At 46.0% G+C, this 18,417-nt stretch overlaps 2 protein-coding genes across 2 annotated transcripts; one reads left to right on the forward strand and one right to left on the reverse strand.

Annotated features, from left to right (window-relative positions):
- Positions 1–447: 447 nt before the first annotated feature.
- Positions 448–10,727, forward strand: cyp7b1 (cytochrome P450, family 7, subfamily B, polypeptide 1; the record flags this gene model as incomplete). Its single annotated transcript, XM_080522685.1, has 6 exons — positions 448–524; positions 4,966–5,102; positions 6,095–6,757; positions 7,462–7,710; positions 9,291–9,469; positions 10,434–10,727. 6 exons carry the CDS (start codon positions 448–450, stop codon positions 10,725–10,727), a joined length of 1,599 nt encoding a protein of 532 aa, XP_080378811.1.
- Positions 10,728–12,268: 1,541 nt separating this feature from the next.
- On the reverse strand, positions 12,269–13,000 carry LOC308149798 (class E basic helix-loop-helix protein 22-like; the record flags this gene model as incomplete). The annotated part of the gene is made up of 1 exon (XM_080522687.1): positions 12,269–13,000. One exon carries the CDS (start codon positions 12,998–13,000, stop codon positions 12,269–12,271), a length of 732 nt encoding a protein of 243 aa, XP_080378813.1.
- Positions 13,001–18,417: the final 5,417 nt, after the last annotated feature.

Raw genomic sequence — 18,417 nt, forward strand, 5'->3', positions numbered from 1 at the left:
ATGTCTAAAATATAAATGTAAATGTAGACTAACTCCCCTTATAGCTCATTTACTAGTCATCGCCTTTGCATGTGTTCAAAGTGGCAAGCTGTGCATGCTATGGAATTGACACAGCCTCTGCAGACATGTGGAAACACGCAGGGAGATACTATAGCTCATATCCTGCCCTGTCCTGTCCTTTATTATGGGTGTTCGTCATGCATGTTGTGTTTTTCTTTCACACGTGGATGTCTCAACAATATAGCGTTCCTCCCCCCTGATGTAACTTCCCGTAGTGGGGTTGGAGAACCCTGCGGCTCTGCATAAAGTGGTCACTTGTTTGCAACGGCGTCCCGACAAGACTACCCCACGTGACCTAAACTCGAACTCTCTCCAACTGCTCCCGTCGGCGAGCGGTACACGGTGGGATCCAACAGTCGTGGGAAGTCCGACCATCTCAGAGGGAAAATGCTGCAGTTTATTTTACCCCTCATTCTTTGCGTTCTGTCGCTCTACTTAATAACTGTGAGATTCGGGAGGAAAAGGCAAGTAATGACAGACGAATACTCATTCAAAGTGTAAGATGTTATGTTCGGATTGCTTCGCCTGGACTTGACCGTGTCTCCGCAGCTTTACACGCCGTGAAACAGAACTTGCGTAACAACTTGTGTCCATCCACCCAGGCATTTGAGTAACAATGTACTGTAGCTCTAAACCTCGATGGGCTTATTATAACAATGTACAGCTTTACTATCATTATTGGGTATGAATGGATCTGGAACATAAAGAAAAACATACTATTTATTAAATACATATTGTCAAGATTATGTCCTGATTCTTGGAAATGTGCATGATTGTAAAGGAAACATTTACATAGGAACTTGCCTGTCATATACCAGTTGAGTTCATGTCCAATTTATAACCTCTATAATTATGTTCTGTTTTGGTTTACTGGTGGGTTGCAAATCAACTTTTACCCAGTGACGTTTGATCTTTGAAACCTAACCTAAAAAAACAAAAAAAAACGAGAATCTATTATCTTTGACTGTTAGTAGATAACTAGATCATGTCTTGTGTCTTGTGTAACTATTGGTCTGTGGGATCAGGTCATTGTGCAGTGAGAAGTAGGTCAGACATTCAGGACCAGCCTGGAGAGTCCCTGGGTTTTGTCTTGGGCTCGTAGGAAATGGGTTTTGGATTAGTTCACAGCGGGTCACACACACCAGGGACTACCCCTGCTGCGTTCCTCATCCTGCCGCTGGGACCAATGCAACAAAAGTTAATTTGTCACAAAAGAGGTTACACATTCAATTGAAGTTACTTCATTTACGAAGGATGTTGCAGAATGTTGGCTCACAGGATGTAATAGTGTTAATAGCAAGTGGTCATGGATGGTTTCTGTAGGGTCCCATTCATTATGACTGTCACAGCATTTTATTTAATGTGAATTGAGATGGAAATGACAGGCGTAATGGATAAACTCCTTGCTTCTCCGTGGACAGCTGGTGTTATATTGTAACTGGCACAGGGTCGGTCCTTATCCTGATGTACTCCCATCCAAATCTCCACATTTGCACAAGGCTATTAGACACACACACACACGCACACACACACACACACACGCACACACACACACACACACACACACACACACACACACACACACACACACACACACACACACCATCGGTGTTCCTGATTGCATCTGACAAGTAGCTGGCAGCGGTGCAGACTTGGTGGGGGAAAACAACAACGGACAAGTCTGGGCTGTGATTTCCCTGCTAGAGGCTTTAATGACAACAGCAGACTTGCCTGCCCCCCCCCCCCCTTGATGGAGGAAATGCTATCTAATCTCTGGTCAAGTCAATGAATTTGTTCTGCATAGACCCTGCAATTGGTGATATGATATTGTTGTGGATCACACCACGGCCCTATTCTGTAGGAAGTCGTCTATTGTCGTATGCACTCTGCTTCACACTATCAGTGAAGTTCTAAAGAAACGTGTTCTCTGGTAAGATACTGTGTCTGTTTTTTGGGGGATGTTTTGTATGTCAAGTGTAAGGAAACGTGGTGTTACTTGCAATCTTTGCAGTGGTGGCAGGTTGGGTACATCTCAATGACACAAAAATCTAACAACGTTGCTTCAATGTTGTCATTGTAAGCGCCCACTCAGATTGTGTGTCTGCGGGGCAGATAAGGGAGGTAGGGTGTAGCATTGTGCCCGTGGAGGAGAGTGCTCTGCTAGTACGGTAGCGGAGACGACACCTTACGTAAACAAACGTCTGACTCACTCCTCTGACGGGTCAGGTTGCTGTGACCCTGAACGACGGCTACCAATTCATTTCTTTTTTTTATAGCAGCTACAGAACATAGACTTCAGCCAATGTACAATAGACGTGTGTGTGTGTGTTGAACCACACTACCACAGATCATCCACTAGATAGGAGAAATCATGTTCTATGCTGAGAGGGAGATGAAGTGAATAATAAGAGTGTAATCTGTATTTAACCAGTCTATAATGTGTGTGTGTGTGTGTGTGTGAGTGTGTGAGTGTGTGAGTGTGTGAGTGTGTGAGTGTGTGAGTGTGTGAGTGTGTGTGTGTGTGTGTGTGTGTGTGTGTGTGTGTGTGTGTGTGTGTGTGTGTGCGCGCTAAGTCCTGTTGACAGGATCAGAAGTGCCCCTGTGTTTCTTTAGGCCAATGCTAATGCATGGCTGATTTCCCCCCTCCTCCCGCCAACACCATAGATATTATTAGCCCATAGATCATGACATCTTCCGGCCTAGGGACACACACACATTTTCGCGGACCCTTGATTCTGTTCGCTTCAAGCAGCTAATTCATCAAAGTTCTCCTGTCTTCAGATTAAAACATACAATAGGATGGTTCCCCTTGTTTTGTCAGTATAAACTGTCGGGACAAAAGTATGTGGACACAATTATCGTCTGGGGCTTTTTTCATGGTTTGGCCTAGGCCCCTTAGTTCCAGTGAAGGAATCAGAATCAGAAGACTTTATTGCCATGACATGTAAACATGTTAGGAATTTGGTTTGGGACAGTGGAGTACGGTTTACAGCAGGACAGGGGCAAGACAGGACAAGACAGTGCAAACCAACATCATAGTGCAAGAGTGTCATAGTGCAAAGATCAAGTGTTCAAGTGTTCATGTCCAGACAGTCCAAAGCTCTCTGGGTGGGGGTGGAGGGAGGGTAGATAGATAGGGGTCAGGTCAGGGGGGGGGGGGGGGGGGCAGCAGCAGCATTTAGGAGCCGGATGGCTGTGGGGAAAAAGCTGTGTGCATGTCGGGCCTTCACAGTTTTTAGAGACCGCACCCTCCTGCCTGAGGGGAGCGGGGCGAAGAGACCGTGTCCTGGGTGTGCGGGGTCAGCCATGATCTTCCTGGCCCTCCCCAAAGCCCTACTTTTAAACAGGGCCAAAGGGCAGCCAATCACCCTCTCCGCCGAGCATATCACCCGCTGCAGCTTGGCCTTGTCCTTGGCCGCTGCAGCGGGGAACCAGATGATGATGGCGGAGGTGACGATGGACTCAATGATGGGAAGGGAAATCTTAACTCTAGAGAATTGTATGCTTCCAACTTTGTGGCAACTGTTTGGGGAAGGCCCTTTCCAGGTTCAGCATGACAATGCCCCCATACACAAAGTGAGGTGCATAATGGTATAGTTTGCCGAGTTTGTTCTGGGAGAACTGGCCTGACATGTTCAGGTGTCCTAATACTTTTGTCCATATAGTGTAGGTACAATAACCCCAATTTATGTTGGAGTAACACAGACACACACACACACACACACACACACACACACACACACACACACACACACACACACACACACCTGTATGACCCATTAAGATTCAAGATGGAGTGACCTGGGGTGGTCTAGCACCATGGCCTACGGTGCATACATCCGCCCATGTCGGCATGGGTTCTAACCCGGCCCATTCCCTGCCGATTGACCCTCTCCTACTTACTTCCTGTCTTTCTCTACTACTGTATGTCTGTCCAATATAAACAGAAACTGAAAACTTTCAAAAAGCCCAGACAGTTCTTGCTGCCAATACCGGACTTGGACTTTCCCGTAATCAACAGAGCCTTCCTAAAATCCCCAAACTAACCATTGTCTTGGATTATGGTGTGTCATGGGAGTGGGAATGTTTGGTGTGCAAGAGTCAAGACCACCATGGATCCTTTCATGTTCTATGGATCATCTGTATTCACTCAAAAGTTGGATCCAGTTTGTCCTTGCCTGGAGTGTTATCATGCCAAGTCAGCAAATTCTGGGTGAGATAATGCTTTCTGGCACGTCTGTTTTGCTCAGTGCTAATAGACTCTGATTCATCATTCAGCTGGTTTTCGGCATCACAGAAAAAACCTGGTTCTTTCCCGCTGTGTTCCATTTCTGAAAGCGTGGGAGCATTTCCTGTCCTCAGCCCCCCTCTAAAATGTCAGTGTTTAAATAAAGAATCTTTTCTTGTTGCCTAACTGTACAGAAATTTTTATTTGTGGAGTTATCCCAAGGGGTATTGCATCAACGTCGCTAAAGGAAAATCCAGTCTCAAGAGACTTATAACAAAATAAACCTGGATTGTCTTTTTGATGGAATACCCCACTAGTTATCCTAGTTAACCGGTTATCCTAGTTAGACCGTTTTACTTGAGGTCTCAATCTTGGTCCTGTAAACTCTGCCGTGTGTGTGTGTGTGTGTGTGTGTGTGTGTGTGTGTGTGTGTGTGTGTGTGTGTGACTGCATGTGGTGGACAATAGAGACAGCTGATACCTCCCCCACCTTGAGTCGTTAAGAGACACTTGATCACATGTCTTTGCCACGGCTTATGAATATTGCAAGCATGTCATCGGATTCTCTTTGTCCTTAAAATCCTATCTGTTTATCTGGCTAATAAACTGTGCCTGGATCAGTAAAAGTATAGCTATTGCAAAATGACTAATATCCAGTTCCTCTCTCTTCCTTTCCAGAAGAGTTGGCGAGCCTCCACTCATTAAAGGTTGGATTCCTTTCATTGGGAAGGCGCTGGAGTTCAGGAAGGATGCCCATAAGTTCCTAACAGCTCTCCAGGAGAAATATGGAGATGTGTTTACTGTGCAGATCGCCGGTGGGTGTTAGTCATGTGTAATGCATACAATTCAACCTAGTTTTGAGCATAGTCCTTCTAAAAAGGTTTGATGAAGTAATAATAATAAAAGTATAGTAATAAGTAATATACAGTGTATTGTGTATAAGGGTGGATTCACACCTAGCTCGTTGGTCCGAATCAGGGAGTGTTTTCCCCCCTAATTCGGTTCGTTTGGGCGTATGTGAACACAGCAATCGCACTCTGATCCGGAGCAAATCAACCGGACCGAGTCCACTTAGAGAGGGTGGTCACGGTCCGCTTGCAAACGCTCCACGGAGCGATTCGTTTGCAGTGAGAACGCACGTTACCCACAAACCGAATACAACTCAATTACGGTACCCAGCATTGTCGAAACTTCAACACAAAATCAACTTTTGATTGTCAAACACACTATATAATATAAAAATAAAAAACTGAAAATAGATGACGGGTCAAACATAAGACATACTTTACTTCCCAATTATTATTTCTAACAGTCCTGGACATGATCGAACGAACTGGTCACATGACCAACTTACACAAATGATTATGTTATATCTGACTCCAAAAGACATTTCATGATTAATAATGATTGACAATGCTTTGCTCATCCCTGTGTGACAATCGATCATATCGGATCCTAGATTCCATTAAGAATACCTAAAATGCTATTTCACCATGCCCTCACGTTAAGATAAATCGGAGTTTACGCTCATGCCAATAGCTGTATAATCCGTCTCATTAGCAAATTCTGACCAATTTAAAACTGTTAACATTCGAATCGAACCAAGTCACGACATCGATACATGTGATGGGCTTATTTGCTTATCGAATGTTTATTGTCAATATCTGACTGGGATTGCTGATTATGAATCAACGACTGTTATGAATAGACAATGGCTGTATGTGCCAGCCAGAGATCAGCAATTAAAACCTCTTAAATGACGTATCGTTTAGAAACATCCTCGTATTGACATCCGTTCCCCCTCCAGGTAACTACATAACGTTCATCATGAACCCTCTCCTGTTCCCGTACGTCATCAAACATGGCCGACAGCTGGACTTCCACGAGTTCTCGGACCAGGTGGCACCCGTGACCTTCGGCTACCCGCCCGTACGCACCGGCAAGTTCCCCGGCATGGTGGAGCACATCCAGAGGTCCTTCCGCTTCTTGCAGGGGGACAACCTCGCTTCCCTGACAGAGTGCATGATGGGAAACCTGACGCTCGTGTTCCGTCAAGACTACCTGGAGGAGGGGAAGGCAAGCAGGGAAGAGGGGAGGGAGGAGGAGAAGGAGAAGGAGAAGGAGAAGGAGAAGGAGGAGGGGTGGAGGACGGACGAGATGTACCGCTTCTGTAACTCGGTCATGTTCGAGGCGACGTTCCTGACCCTGTTCGGAAAACCGGCCAACACCAGCCGGCACAGCGGCATGACGGCATTCCGGGAGAAGTTTCGGAAGTTCGACAACATGTTCCCGCTGTTGATCGCTCAGGTCCCCATCTCTCTCCTGGGGGGGACCAAGGCCATCAGAGATGACCTCATCAACTTCCTCCTTCCCAAGAGGCTGTCGCGGTGGGCCAACACGTCTGAGTTCATCCAGGACAGAGCGGAGCTGTTCGACCAGTACGACTCTCTCGCCGACATCGATAAAGGAGGTGAGATACCGGGGGTACAGGAGAGGCTGGTGGAGGTAGACATTGAGGACAGGCTCATTGTGATGCATGGGATGGAACAGGAATGGTGACCAACACACGGCCATGATATACTGTGCACACTGTTTTGATTGGATACGTGATTTGTCATTATATCACTCAATCGGACCCTTTTGTAACCAGCCCCTAAAGCTCAGGGCCCTGTCTGTTCCACTTAGTGGTTGTGAGAATATCTAAATATAGCATCAGTATAGATCTAGAGTAGGTACTGTATATGTCTCGATGATGATGATGATGATGATGATGATGGTGGTGGTGGTGGTGGTGAGGAGGTGGAGGATGATGGTGATGATGGTGATGATGGTGGTGATGATGATGATGATGAAGGTTGTGAAGAGGATGAAGATGGTGATAAGGGTGATGATGATGATGATGAAGGTGGTGGTGATGATGATGAAGGTGATAATGACGGTGATGATGATGCTTTAATGCTGTCCTCTTGTGTGCAAGACAAATTCCCGACGCGGCAGTACGACTGGTTTCATTAATTTCCTCCAGATTTACGACGCCAAATAATCACATAAAAATGCACCACCGTGACATTAATGATGTGCCTACAGTCCATTCCAATCCCCTCCTCCGCCAGCCCCTAGTCTATAAATCTCTCCCTCCGTCTCTCCATCTCTTCCCTCCTCTTCCGTCCCCAGCTCATCATTTTGCTATCTTCTGGGCGTCGGTGGGGAACACGATCCCGGCCACGTTCTGGACCATCTACAACCTGGTGACCCACCCGGACGCCCTGGCGGCGGTGAGGGAGGAGGCCCGCGTGATTCTGAAGCGGTCTGGACCGGAGGAGGCGGCGGAGGCGGAGGAGGAGGAGGAGAAGGAGGAGGTCCAGAGCCGCAGAGAGGACATCACCTTCACCAGGGAACAGCTGGACAGCCTTCTCTTCCTAGGTAGGTAGGAGGGTCGTGGGGGAACGTCGTTGGGATATATATCTTGGCCGGGGAGGCTGGAGGACGGAGGATTCTAGAGGACGGAGGACTCATTTGTGATGCGACGCGCACGTGTTCGATGCTGTTCCTCGTTCCGTCCCGTGCGTTACAATGAGCCCCCGTCCTCCGATTTCTACCTCCACCAGCCTCCCCTGGTATCTGGTCAGGCTGTCGTTGTGTACTGTGCTAAGTATTATACTGATAGAATGCATCATATTCCCTTTGTTATTTTATGAAGTTGGTTTTTCCCCCTCTGCCCCAAAGCACATGCAGTACAGGGTTCAGACTAGTTCAGGTTTAGTGCAGAGTCATACATACCAGCCTCCACCAGGGGAGGCTGGTGGAGGTAGAAATCAAGAACATTCCATGAGCCTGTTCTCCAATCTCTACCTCCACCAGCCTCCCCTGCTGTATCCATGTACATGTTAAGTATCTCTTATCTCCCTCTATCTGTTCTATCTATCTTGACTTACTTGACTAATAATGACGTAAAAACCAGCTCTCATAAGCCTCCAGTCATTTCTGTTGTGTTACGGATGGGGTCGCAGTTCCCAAGGTGACCCCTAGGTGTCTCCCTACAGGCTTGCCCATTGGCGCCGGCTCACTCCCATGTTGCTGTTGTACTATCCAGGCCAAGTCCTCTGATGTCCAACCCCCGCCCCCCCCCCCCCCCACACACACACACACTCCCTGCCAGCCTGCCTGCCTGCCCACCAACAAACCGAGCCCTAGTGATTGTAATAATGACGGCAGTCCAAGCGGATCTGTACAAACCCTCTCCGTGTCACATTGGATCACCGCTCCTCTCCCCGCGCGCTGGCCACAGCATCATCCCTGCTGACAGTTGCTCACCCAGGGACAAATGCCAGCGGTGAGGTCCACTCACAGTGGCTCTCTCTCTCTCACACACACACACTCGGCGGGAGGTTTCTGTGCCCTGGGGGGAGGTGGCGGTGGCGGTGGCGGTGGAGAGATCCGTATATCTGATCTGGTGGTTGCTGTCCTGCAGGGCCAGGGGGAGGCTGGGGGAGGTAGGAGACGGAGGACGGGTTCATTGTCCTGCATGGGGTGGAATGAGGAATTGTGTTGTTACGGCCTCGAATAAAGTGTCGGTTTCAAACCGGATTGACGGACTAGGCTGTCCCAGCCTCTCTTCTCCTCTCCTCTTCTCCTCCTCGCGGTGTGCTCTCTGTTTAATATCATAAAGAATGACAGTGTTCGGTGTTCGACTATGGCTTGGTTTATGATTATTCAGCCTATGTTTCAGGACGTGTTTTCACCGAAAAGTTCACATTTCTCATTTCTATGGAATACGGTCCTTAAAGTCAGTGAACGTCCAGGTCTGTGTAGACACCAGTGGAGGTAGAAGTCAGGGGACATTTCCTCATTCCATTCCATGCATTACATTCAGCCCCCCCGTCCTCCGATTTCTACCTGCCTGGTATACACTGTAGGCTTTTGTCTACTCAAGGCCAGAGAAGATGGTTCAAACCAAACCTAACCAAACCTCCTGGTAACCGAGGCCTGTGTTCCCATTGCAGAGAGCTCCATCAACGAGACTCTGCGTCTGTGCTCAGCCTCCATGAACATCCGCGTGGCCCAGGAGGACTTCAGCCTGCGGCTGGAAGGGGAGAGCTCCATCGCTATGAGGAAGGGAGATTTCATCGCCCTCTACCCCCAGAGCATGCACATGGACCCGGAGATCTACCAGAACCCAGAGGTAACACACACACACACACACACACACACACACACATATAAATGCATATGCACATACATATATATATATACATACATACATACATACAGTACATACATACATACACGCATATGCACATGTATGCACGCACACACACACACACACACACACACACACACACACACACACACACACTATTGTAGGCAGAGAATCCACAATGTGGGTGTTTTAGAAAGGCTGTAGGCTCTCTCCTGCACTGTGTCTGAGGCTGCCTCCCTTCAGTCCACCCACACCACCTGCTGTGAGTGTGTGTGTGTGTGTGTGTGTGTGTGTGTGTGTGTGTGTGTGTGTCTCTCTCTCCAATCCACTCACACCACCTGGTGTGTGTGTGTGTGTGTGTGTGTGTGTGTGTGCACTCCCCCAGGTTAGATTAATGTACACCATGCATGGTCTGTGAGTGATTGAATCCGCCCACTAGCCTTCAGAAGGTCAGCTCATGCATAGCCTACTAATGTAATCAGGGTTTGATAGCTGTCAACCTTGCTATGATCTGTGACAGATCTAAACGGGAAAAATATATACAGTCCACGCAACAACGGGAGGAAATACCTTTTAAAGGGACCCTTGGGTGAAACATTTCAGAGACAAAAATCTGATCGTCGAAAAATGTCAGTTGTTGTTCTCTTCATTTCAACAACCCTGTCATTCCTGCTTGTATCATCTGAGTTCCTTTAAAATACATTAAAACAAAAACCAACTGCACTGAGGCGGTTAGACTAATGCACACACCGCATAATCGCAAGGTCCCTGGTTCGATTCCAGCCATCGACATATCCTGCATGTCCCCCCCCCCCCCTCTCTCTCTCTTACCCACCCATCCTTCCTGTCATTCTCTACTGTCTCTATCCTAATAAACAAAAAAACATATTGTAAAAACAAAAAACAACCACACTAAAAACAACCCCCCCCCCCCCCCTGGTTACAGATTTACAAGTATGACCGCTTTGTGGAAGACGGCAGAGAGAAGACAGAGTTCTACAAACACGGCCAGAGGCTGAAGTACTACCGCATGCCGTTCGGCTCCGGCTCCACCAAGTGTCCGGGGAGATACTTTGCCGTGAACGAGATCAAGCAGTTCATCTCTCTGCTGCTGCTCCATTTCGACATCGAGGTCGTGGAGGGTCAGGAGAGGGTCGCCCTGGACTTCAGCCGGGCCGGATTGGGCATCCTGTTCCCCGCCAACGACGTCAAGATCCGCTACAGGCCACGCCGGGCCTGATTGGCTGGATGGCGATGTGTTTCTATAGGTGATGTATACACTGCCTCTGATTGGCCTGGAGGATTCACTATGGACTAGTGGAGAGGAGGGCTGAGCCCTGTGCAGGAGGGAGAGGCTTTGGAACTGTGGTGGAGGCTGGTGGAGGTAGAAATGGGAGGCTCATTGTGAAGCATGGAATGGAATCAGGAATTCCTCCTTTTATTTCTGTGCATTACAATAAGCCCGTCCTCCTCCGATTTCTACCTCCACCAGCCTCCCTTGGTACAGTACCATAGGCTATGTTCTAATTTCCACACTAAAATACCACATAGAATACATCACCAATATAATATATTGCTGTGTGGTATTCTAAGGCTTAATCTTGCTATAGTGACTGATGATGAACTGTGATTATTAAGATGTGACGAACAATGAGATATTTTAGAGAAGCTAAAAAGACTAATGTATATTGCAGGGTCCAACTGTGGACACATTGTTTTAAATCTTCATTAAAAACATACAAAACATTCCATTGGAAATAACTTTGATAAATGATCTGTCATCCGAGGAATACCGTGTTTTCATTGATTATATTGTGTACTTTTTAAATTGTAATTGTCTAAAGGATTAATAATAATAATAATAATTTTAAAATTATGAATCGCCTATTCAGTATTCATCTTTAGCATACTAATTGTAGCGTTTATAGCATTTATACTAAATGATTAAAATGGATGATGATATGTGTATTACTGTATGTTTCTGATTATGCAATAATCCACATTGTACAGCTGAATGTAGCTTTATAGTGGTAGTAACAACGCTTTAAGTCTCAGGCCACCAAATTTTTATGTGATTTTTCTAGGCTTTATGACTTATTTATTATTTTCACCTATAGAACATTTTCGTACCTACAATATGACTTGTGTGTGTGATTGTATTCTAATGTCTTTCCTATTTCAAGAGCCACTCGACTCACTAAATGAAATAAAACACAATTTAAACCATCCACAAATCACTTGTGCAAATCTGACTGGTGTGAGGTTATTTTTATTATTATATTATAATTATAATTATAATTATTTGTATTTGTTTACCTTAATTAATTGTATTTAATCTTCTCTATTCTTTGGGTGACGTGCTGATTGTTCTTTGCCGCCGTCCCAGGTGCTGAAACCAACTCATTCTACGTTTGTTATTTGTAGCCTATAAGAGAAATTAACAATCAACAGTCAATTAGTACCAAATTATAATCATGTTTGTGTCAGTTTGCGTTCTGTAAAAGAGAGACCATAAAACGTGTTTACTATCACCAATGTACAATTTATTCCACCAACAACTAAACCAAACGAAGCAAAAATGAGTTTAGCCCATGACCAAGCAATAGGCAATATAAACTCCTTATCACCTCGACGTCATAATAGAAACATAAACAGTAGGAATTAAATCCAAAGGCCTACTGTGTTAAGTTAACAACATGCGGAGCTTAATTGCGCACGGCGCTCCGGTTGGTCCCGTCAATTGCGCACACAAGTCCCGCGTGGCGGCAGGCACAGCTTTGTTCAGTGTTTACCGGTGAATTGTTTCAAGAGACTCGCGGGGCTGTAAAGGACACGTTTGTCCGGATAAGGGTCTTGAATCCCAGCAGAGAACGGGTATCCCGTCGGCGGTTCATAACCACCTAATCCGTGTGCACCACCACCGGCCGCGGTGACGCCGCCTTGTCCCTGGTTCAGGTAACTCACCAGTCTCCTCATCTCGTCCAGTGCCTGCGCCTGCATGAGGATATAGTTCTTGGCGAGAAGCAACGTGGCTATTTTGGATAACTTCCGTACGGACGGGCTGTGCGCGTACGGGATCACCGACCGCAGTTCGTCGAGCGCGTCGTTCAGGTCGTGCATCCTCCTCCTCTCCCGGGCGTTAATGTTCAGCCTGAGGACCTTCTGCTCTTTGTGCTTCTTACCTCCGAGAAGGAGTCCCGCGTCACATTTGCCCATCGACGCTCTGATCCGCTCCTCTGGAAACAGCACCATGTCGCACCTGCCGTCGCTGTCGTCGTCCTGACTCTGTTCCCCGCCGCTGCTCTCCGCATTGGCGCCGCCGCTCAGGTCGCTGAAACGTTGCCCACCGTACTTTACGCACAGCGATCCGGAGGGGAAGGCGAGTGTGCCCGGCCGACCTCCAGTCACTAACCCCCCTCCCGGCTGCTCGATCTCCTGGTCGAAACATGTGATGGGTGATTCCCGGTCTCTGGCAGACAGTCCTATATTGGCGGCTGATCTGAACGAATCCATGTTTCCCTGTTCGAGCGCTGACTCTTGTGAAGGAGGTCTCGACAGCGCTCTCGTGCGCAGTCCGGTTGAGTGGTCGTATCCCCCCACCCCCTAATGATCATCCTCGAGCCTGCCCGGCGTCGCCACGACAGTAAATCTTCGTGTTACACTTGTCCGGTGACAAATTGATGCGATATACTACGCTTAATGGAGACACTGCACTTTAGTGTTTGTATAGCCTCGGCGGACGATTCACCTTCAACGAAATAATGAGACATTCACGCGTGACACCAAGCGAGGCAGGCAATGTTCTGCACGATTAGCTCGAGACAGATCATCATAGGGAGGTTGATTACATGGACATAATTGAGAGACACGCTGCAACCACCGGCGGTACGTGGGGTGATGTCCATTTTGGGCTTGAATTTGAATTTATACTGCTGTTTATTTATTTTTTTATTATTCTGCTCATAATTGGATTTTACAGATAGGAAATAATGTTCACCAAATGAACATATTTCTTTTAGATGCCCAACACAGGCCTATAGGCCCTATAGGCTATATTATATTCACAAAATGATACTTTTGAAATGGAGGCATAAATGGAGTGACATTAGATTTTCTCTATGAGAGATTATTTTATTGTTGAGAAGAAGAGGGAACTCCTGTGAAGGGCAGAATTTTGAATATGAATATTTATTACAGCTCAGTCAATCTAGACATTATGGTAGCGCCACCCTAGGGTGTGGGGGTAGAATTTGGAGGACGGCCTCATTGCATGCATGGAATTGAATTAGGGAATGGTATCAAACACAGTCCATGCATTTCAATGAGCCTGTCCTCTGATTTCTACCTCCCCCAGCCTCCCCAGCTCGATCCCTGGAGCAAAGGCACAGTTACAGTAGGAGACCTCTCAACTGCAGAGCGTGGAACACACACAGGCTGCTCTGAAGAGCTGCACAGCTCATCTTCCTCTCCTGGTTATGAATCATAATCAGAAGATTAGATTAGATTGTACTGTCTGCTCGTGCAGACATTTAGCATGGCTCACATGTTCCAACAAGACAATGACACATTAACAAGTAACAACATCAACAGATTACAAACACAAGGCATAAACAAACACAGAAGCACAATCCACAACACCCATTCCCATTACAGTACGTCCATATGTAGCCATCAGATACATCTAGTCCATCTAGTCAACTGGTCAGTAATGCACATTCCTCATCCTTGCTGCTTGCTATTTTGGTATGGTAAAATAATCATCTTTTTCGTATTCTCTTTAGATGAATCATAATCTATATTGGCAATCATCTAATCACTTCATCATCCAGAAAAAAATGACAGAACAAAGTATTTTCTTTCCCGGCATGGAGGGGTTGAAGAGAGTGTTTGTTGATCAACAGAGAGGACATGTGACCGCCATTGAAGGAGAACTGGTCACTCTAAACTGCAGTGACACCGCTGGTGGTACAACCCCCATGACCTGGTCTGGGACATCCAGTTCAGGGGAGGCTGGTTTTAGGTAGAAATCAGGAGGACGGACTCATTTAAATGCATGGAACGGGAATGAGGAATGTTCCTGCGTTTGACACCATGACTCCTTCCATTCCATGCATTACAATGAGGCCGGCGTCCTCCCATTTCTACCTCCACCAGCCTCCACTGACGTGCAGTAGACTCCAGTACATCAGAGTGTGTTCTCTCTGCCCCTGCTCTCTGCCTCTGCCCTCTCACAGCCGACACTGGCTGAGGAACCTGCTGAACTTTCTGTCTCCCGTACGACAACATTGTGGATCAGGGGAGGCAGAAATCGGAGGACTGACTCTGATTGTAATGCATGGAATGGAATGAGGAATACCATAATAGTTGATACTATTTCTTATTCCATTCTATTCATCCACCCACATGCGTTTCATACCACTCCTCATTCCATTCCGTACATTCCAATGAGCCCGTCCTCCAATTTCTGCCTTCCACCAGCCTCCCCTGTTCTGGATCTTCCGTCTATATCAAATCATTTTGTAAAAAACTAAACCAGCAAATAATAAAAAGGTGCAGACCTATGCCCTTGGTGCAGATGCATATTAAATCGCATTTGAGAGTCAACTGCATTTCTAGAAATGGCTCTAGGCTCTAAATGTTAATATTGTAGGAAGCGTGATCTCCCTGATACTAATGATACTAATGAGTTCTACATTGTGTTGTTTACCAGCGTGCAGAAGAGAGGAGTCCCCCGGCCAACAGGAGATGTGTCTGTGCTACTGAGGGAGTATGAGCATGAGTAGAGTATGAGGGAGTATGCTACTGAGGGAGGACGAGTCACACTGGGCTGTGAATTTCAATTTGACACCACAGATCCAAAGTCTCAGTCTGTTCTGGTGCGAGCGATACGCTACCTACTGTGACGACCACCAACCCCAGGTTCATTGAGAAGCGGTCCACTTTTGGAGGTTTAAGGGGGAAAAAATAGGCAGGATTTGAGGTGAGGTTTGAGGCATTCAAGGAGAGATTTGGGATGTGCTCAATATCAGTTCCAGGTTGAAGTCAGTTCTCCTGAGGATCCAGAGGATGCAGCTGACTGTAATATTTTGCTCTGCACACAGACCCACTGTGTAGATTCTGTCCCTGTACAAAACCTGTGTGAGTGTGTGTGTGCGTGCGCGTGTGTGTGTGTGTGTGTGTGCGTGTGCGTGTGCGTGCGCCGGTAGAATGTGAATTGACATGTTGTGTTCTGTTTGGTGTCAGAATGTCTGGTATGTTGAACAATAACCACTTGTCACACTTGACACTGTCTTGTACTGAGTCGATATGGGTGCCAAATCACAAACAAATCAGTGAAAAAGTTGTGAGGGTGTCATGTACCAGCCTGCACCACCTATGGTCTGTGTTTCATTGCTTCATTTTTTTTTTTTTTTTACAAAGATAATGAGGAACAGGTTTAGCATGGTAGCGGCACGACTTTTCACAACATCACCTCACATACTAGCTCTATTATAAAGGCTTAGAGGCTGTTATATTTTTGCACTTTTTTTACATTAATTCAGTGATCGTTGTAAATAATGTCAATATCAAAAGCTATATCAGAAATTCTATAATACTGTTAGAGACAGTTATTAGTTGAATAAGTACCAACTTATATTCTTTTTTTTTGTTCAGGTACTTACAAATTAGAAACATGAAAAACAAAGCCTATTCTTTCTAACAAGTCTTTCTCTCAGCAGCTATTCCTCTTCAGAAGATCCTCTCTGAAAGGATATTGTGTCCAACATTGAGAGGAGGAGCTAGTCTGGAAGAAGAAGAAACCAGAGTAGCATGAAGTGTTTTTCTTTGTTCTTTTCTCTAACAACAAGCAGCGTGTGTTGGTCAGTCTTCATACGTCTCGTCTGTAGTTCCTTTTTTGATTTGATAATACTGACACCTAGTGGAATCCTGAGGACACTACAGTGCACTTCCAACAGGTTGTCTGAATAAGCAATATAGCCTACGTACACTCACTGAACACATTATTAGGGAGGCCCATAGTGTTCCAAATAAAGTTTGGAGTTTGGTGAGTGTATATCGTTTTTATGTCAACGGGGAAGGGCACAAAACCACTCACAACAGACAAGGAGCAGAACCGATTCACCTTTAAGCGTGAATGTTCCAAGTGACAGTTATTATGTTCCAAGTGTCAAGCACTTGTGTTTCTGCCTCCACTAGCCTCCTTTGGAGTTGAGACAACCCTCTGTCCCATAGCTGTGTTGATAACACGACCTCAACATTCTCAACTCTTATCTGCCACATTCTACACCATTGTGTTCCTCACATCAATTCAGTTCAAATAAAAAAATGCAAGATCGTTCCTTGATCTTCACTGGTTTATTGTATTAAGTTGGAATAAGCTTCTTGTTTACAGAACTGGTCTTCATCGTTTTCTTCTTCTCTCCATCACAGCACAGTGTTACTCTCTCCTGTCATTACACAGTATATTTCTGAACCTATTTTACACACCTATTTGATAGCCTCCTGTGTCCTTCTGAAGGAAATATACACTGGGTTCGGTTTATTAGAAATATATTTTAAATAACATTTTGTTGAGTGGAAAAATGTATTGGAAAAATCACATTTCTCACCTGTCCGGACGTAGTTTCTCCGTTCAGCTAGGTGAATTTTTCTCCTCTAAGGCCCCTCTCACCTGTGGGGTTCCTCAAGGGTCGATACTAGGCCCCCTTCTATTTCTCCTTTACATGCTGCCCCTAGGCCCTATCCTGGCAAACCATGGAGTGTCCTTCCACTGTTATGCTGATGATGTCCAGGTCTATCTGCCACTAAAATCTAGAGGAAAGGTTGCACTTCAGCCATTGCTCAATTGCCTGACTGACATCAAAGCATGGTTGAGTGCTAACTTCCTCAATCTAAATGATAGCAAGACTGAGGTAATTCTCTTTGCCAACACTTCTCTAGGCCCTTCTGTCGATGCTATAGGTCCCCTTGGCTCAAACATCTGCTCATCAGTCAGAAATCTTGGAGTGATATTTGACAGTAACTTCAAATTCACCAAGCAGGTCTGCTCTGTGGTGAAAAATAGCTTTTTTCACCTCAGACCCCTTGCTAAAACAAGGGCCTATCTTCCGCAGAAGGACCTAGAGAAGGTGATCCATGCCTTCATTACAACCCGGCTGGATTACTGCAACTCTTTGTACGTTGGCATTGACCAGTCCCTGCGCCGTCGGCTGCAGCTAGTTCAGAATGCTGCAGCTCGACTACTCACCGGTACAAAGAAGCATGACCATATTACACCAATCCTGGCTTCTCTTCACTGGCTCCCCGTCAGCTCCCGCATTGATTTTAAGTTACTTGTAATTGTTTTTAAAGCACTGAACGGGCTGGCACCCCCGTACTTGGCTGACCTATTGCGCCACCACACTCCATCCAGAGCCCTTAGGTCAGCTGAGCAACTGCTTTTGGTTTAACTAAATTAAAAACTAGAGGGGACAGAGCCTTCTCTAAGGCCGCCCTAGGCTCTGGAATAGTCTCCCCCTCCACATCAGAGCCGCCGAGAGCATTGAGGCGTTTAAAAAACTAGACAAAACACATATTTTCTCCCTGGCCTTTGACCTGAGGTGAGCCTGCCTTCCCGACACTGCACTCTTTGCACTTTTATTTATACTGCACCTTGCTTTTAGTGTATTTTTCTATTTGATCAGTTTTCTTTAATCTGTATGTTATCTCTTTTATCTTGTTTTTCTCTTTATATTTGATCTGTTAAGCACTTTGGGCGGCTCTTGTCGTTGTACATTTTGTGCTATATAAATAAAGTATATTGTATGTCAACTCCATGAGGCGGTCTTACTTCAGTCAGGCTTGCATTTAATGTGTGCTAAATGTAAATAACAGAACAAAAATGATTCCTTACTTGTTTCAGACAAGTACACCACACACAAACTGTAGTT

This window comes from Nansenia antarctica, assembly GCF_963989245.1.
Source record: "Nansenia antarctica genome assembly, chromosome: 2".
NCBI lineage: Eukaryota > Metazoa > Chordata > Actinopteri > Argentiniformes > Microstomatidae > Nansenia > Nansenia antarctica.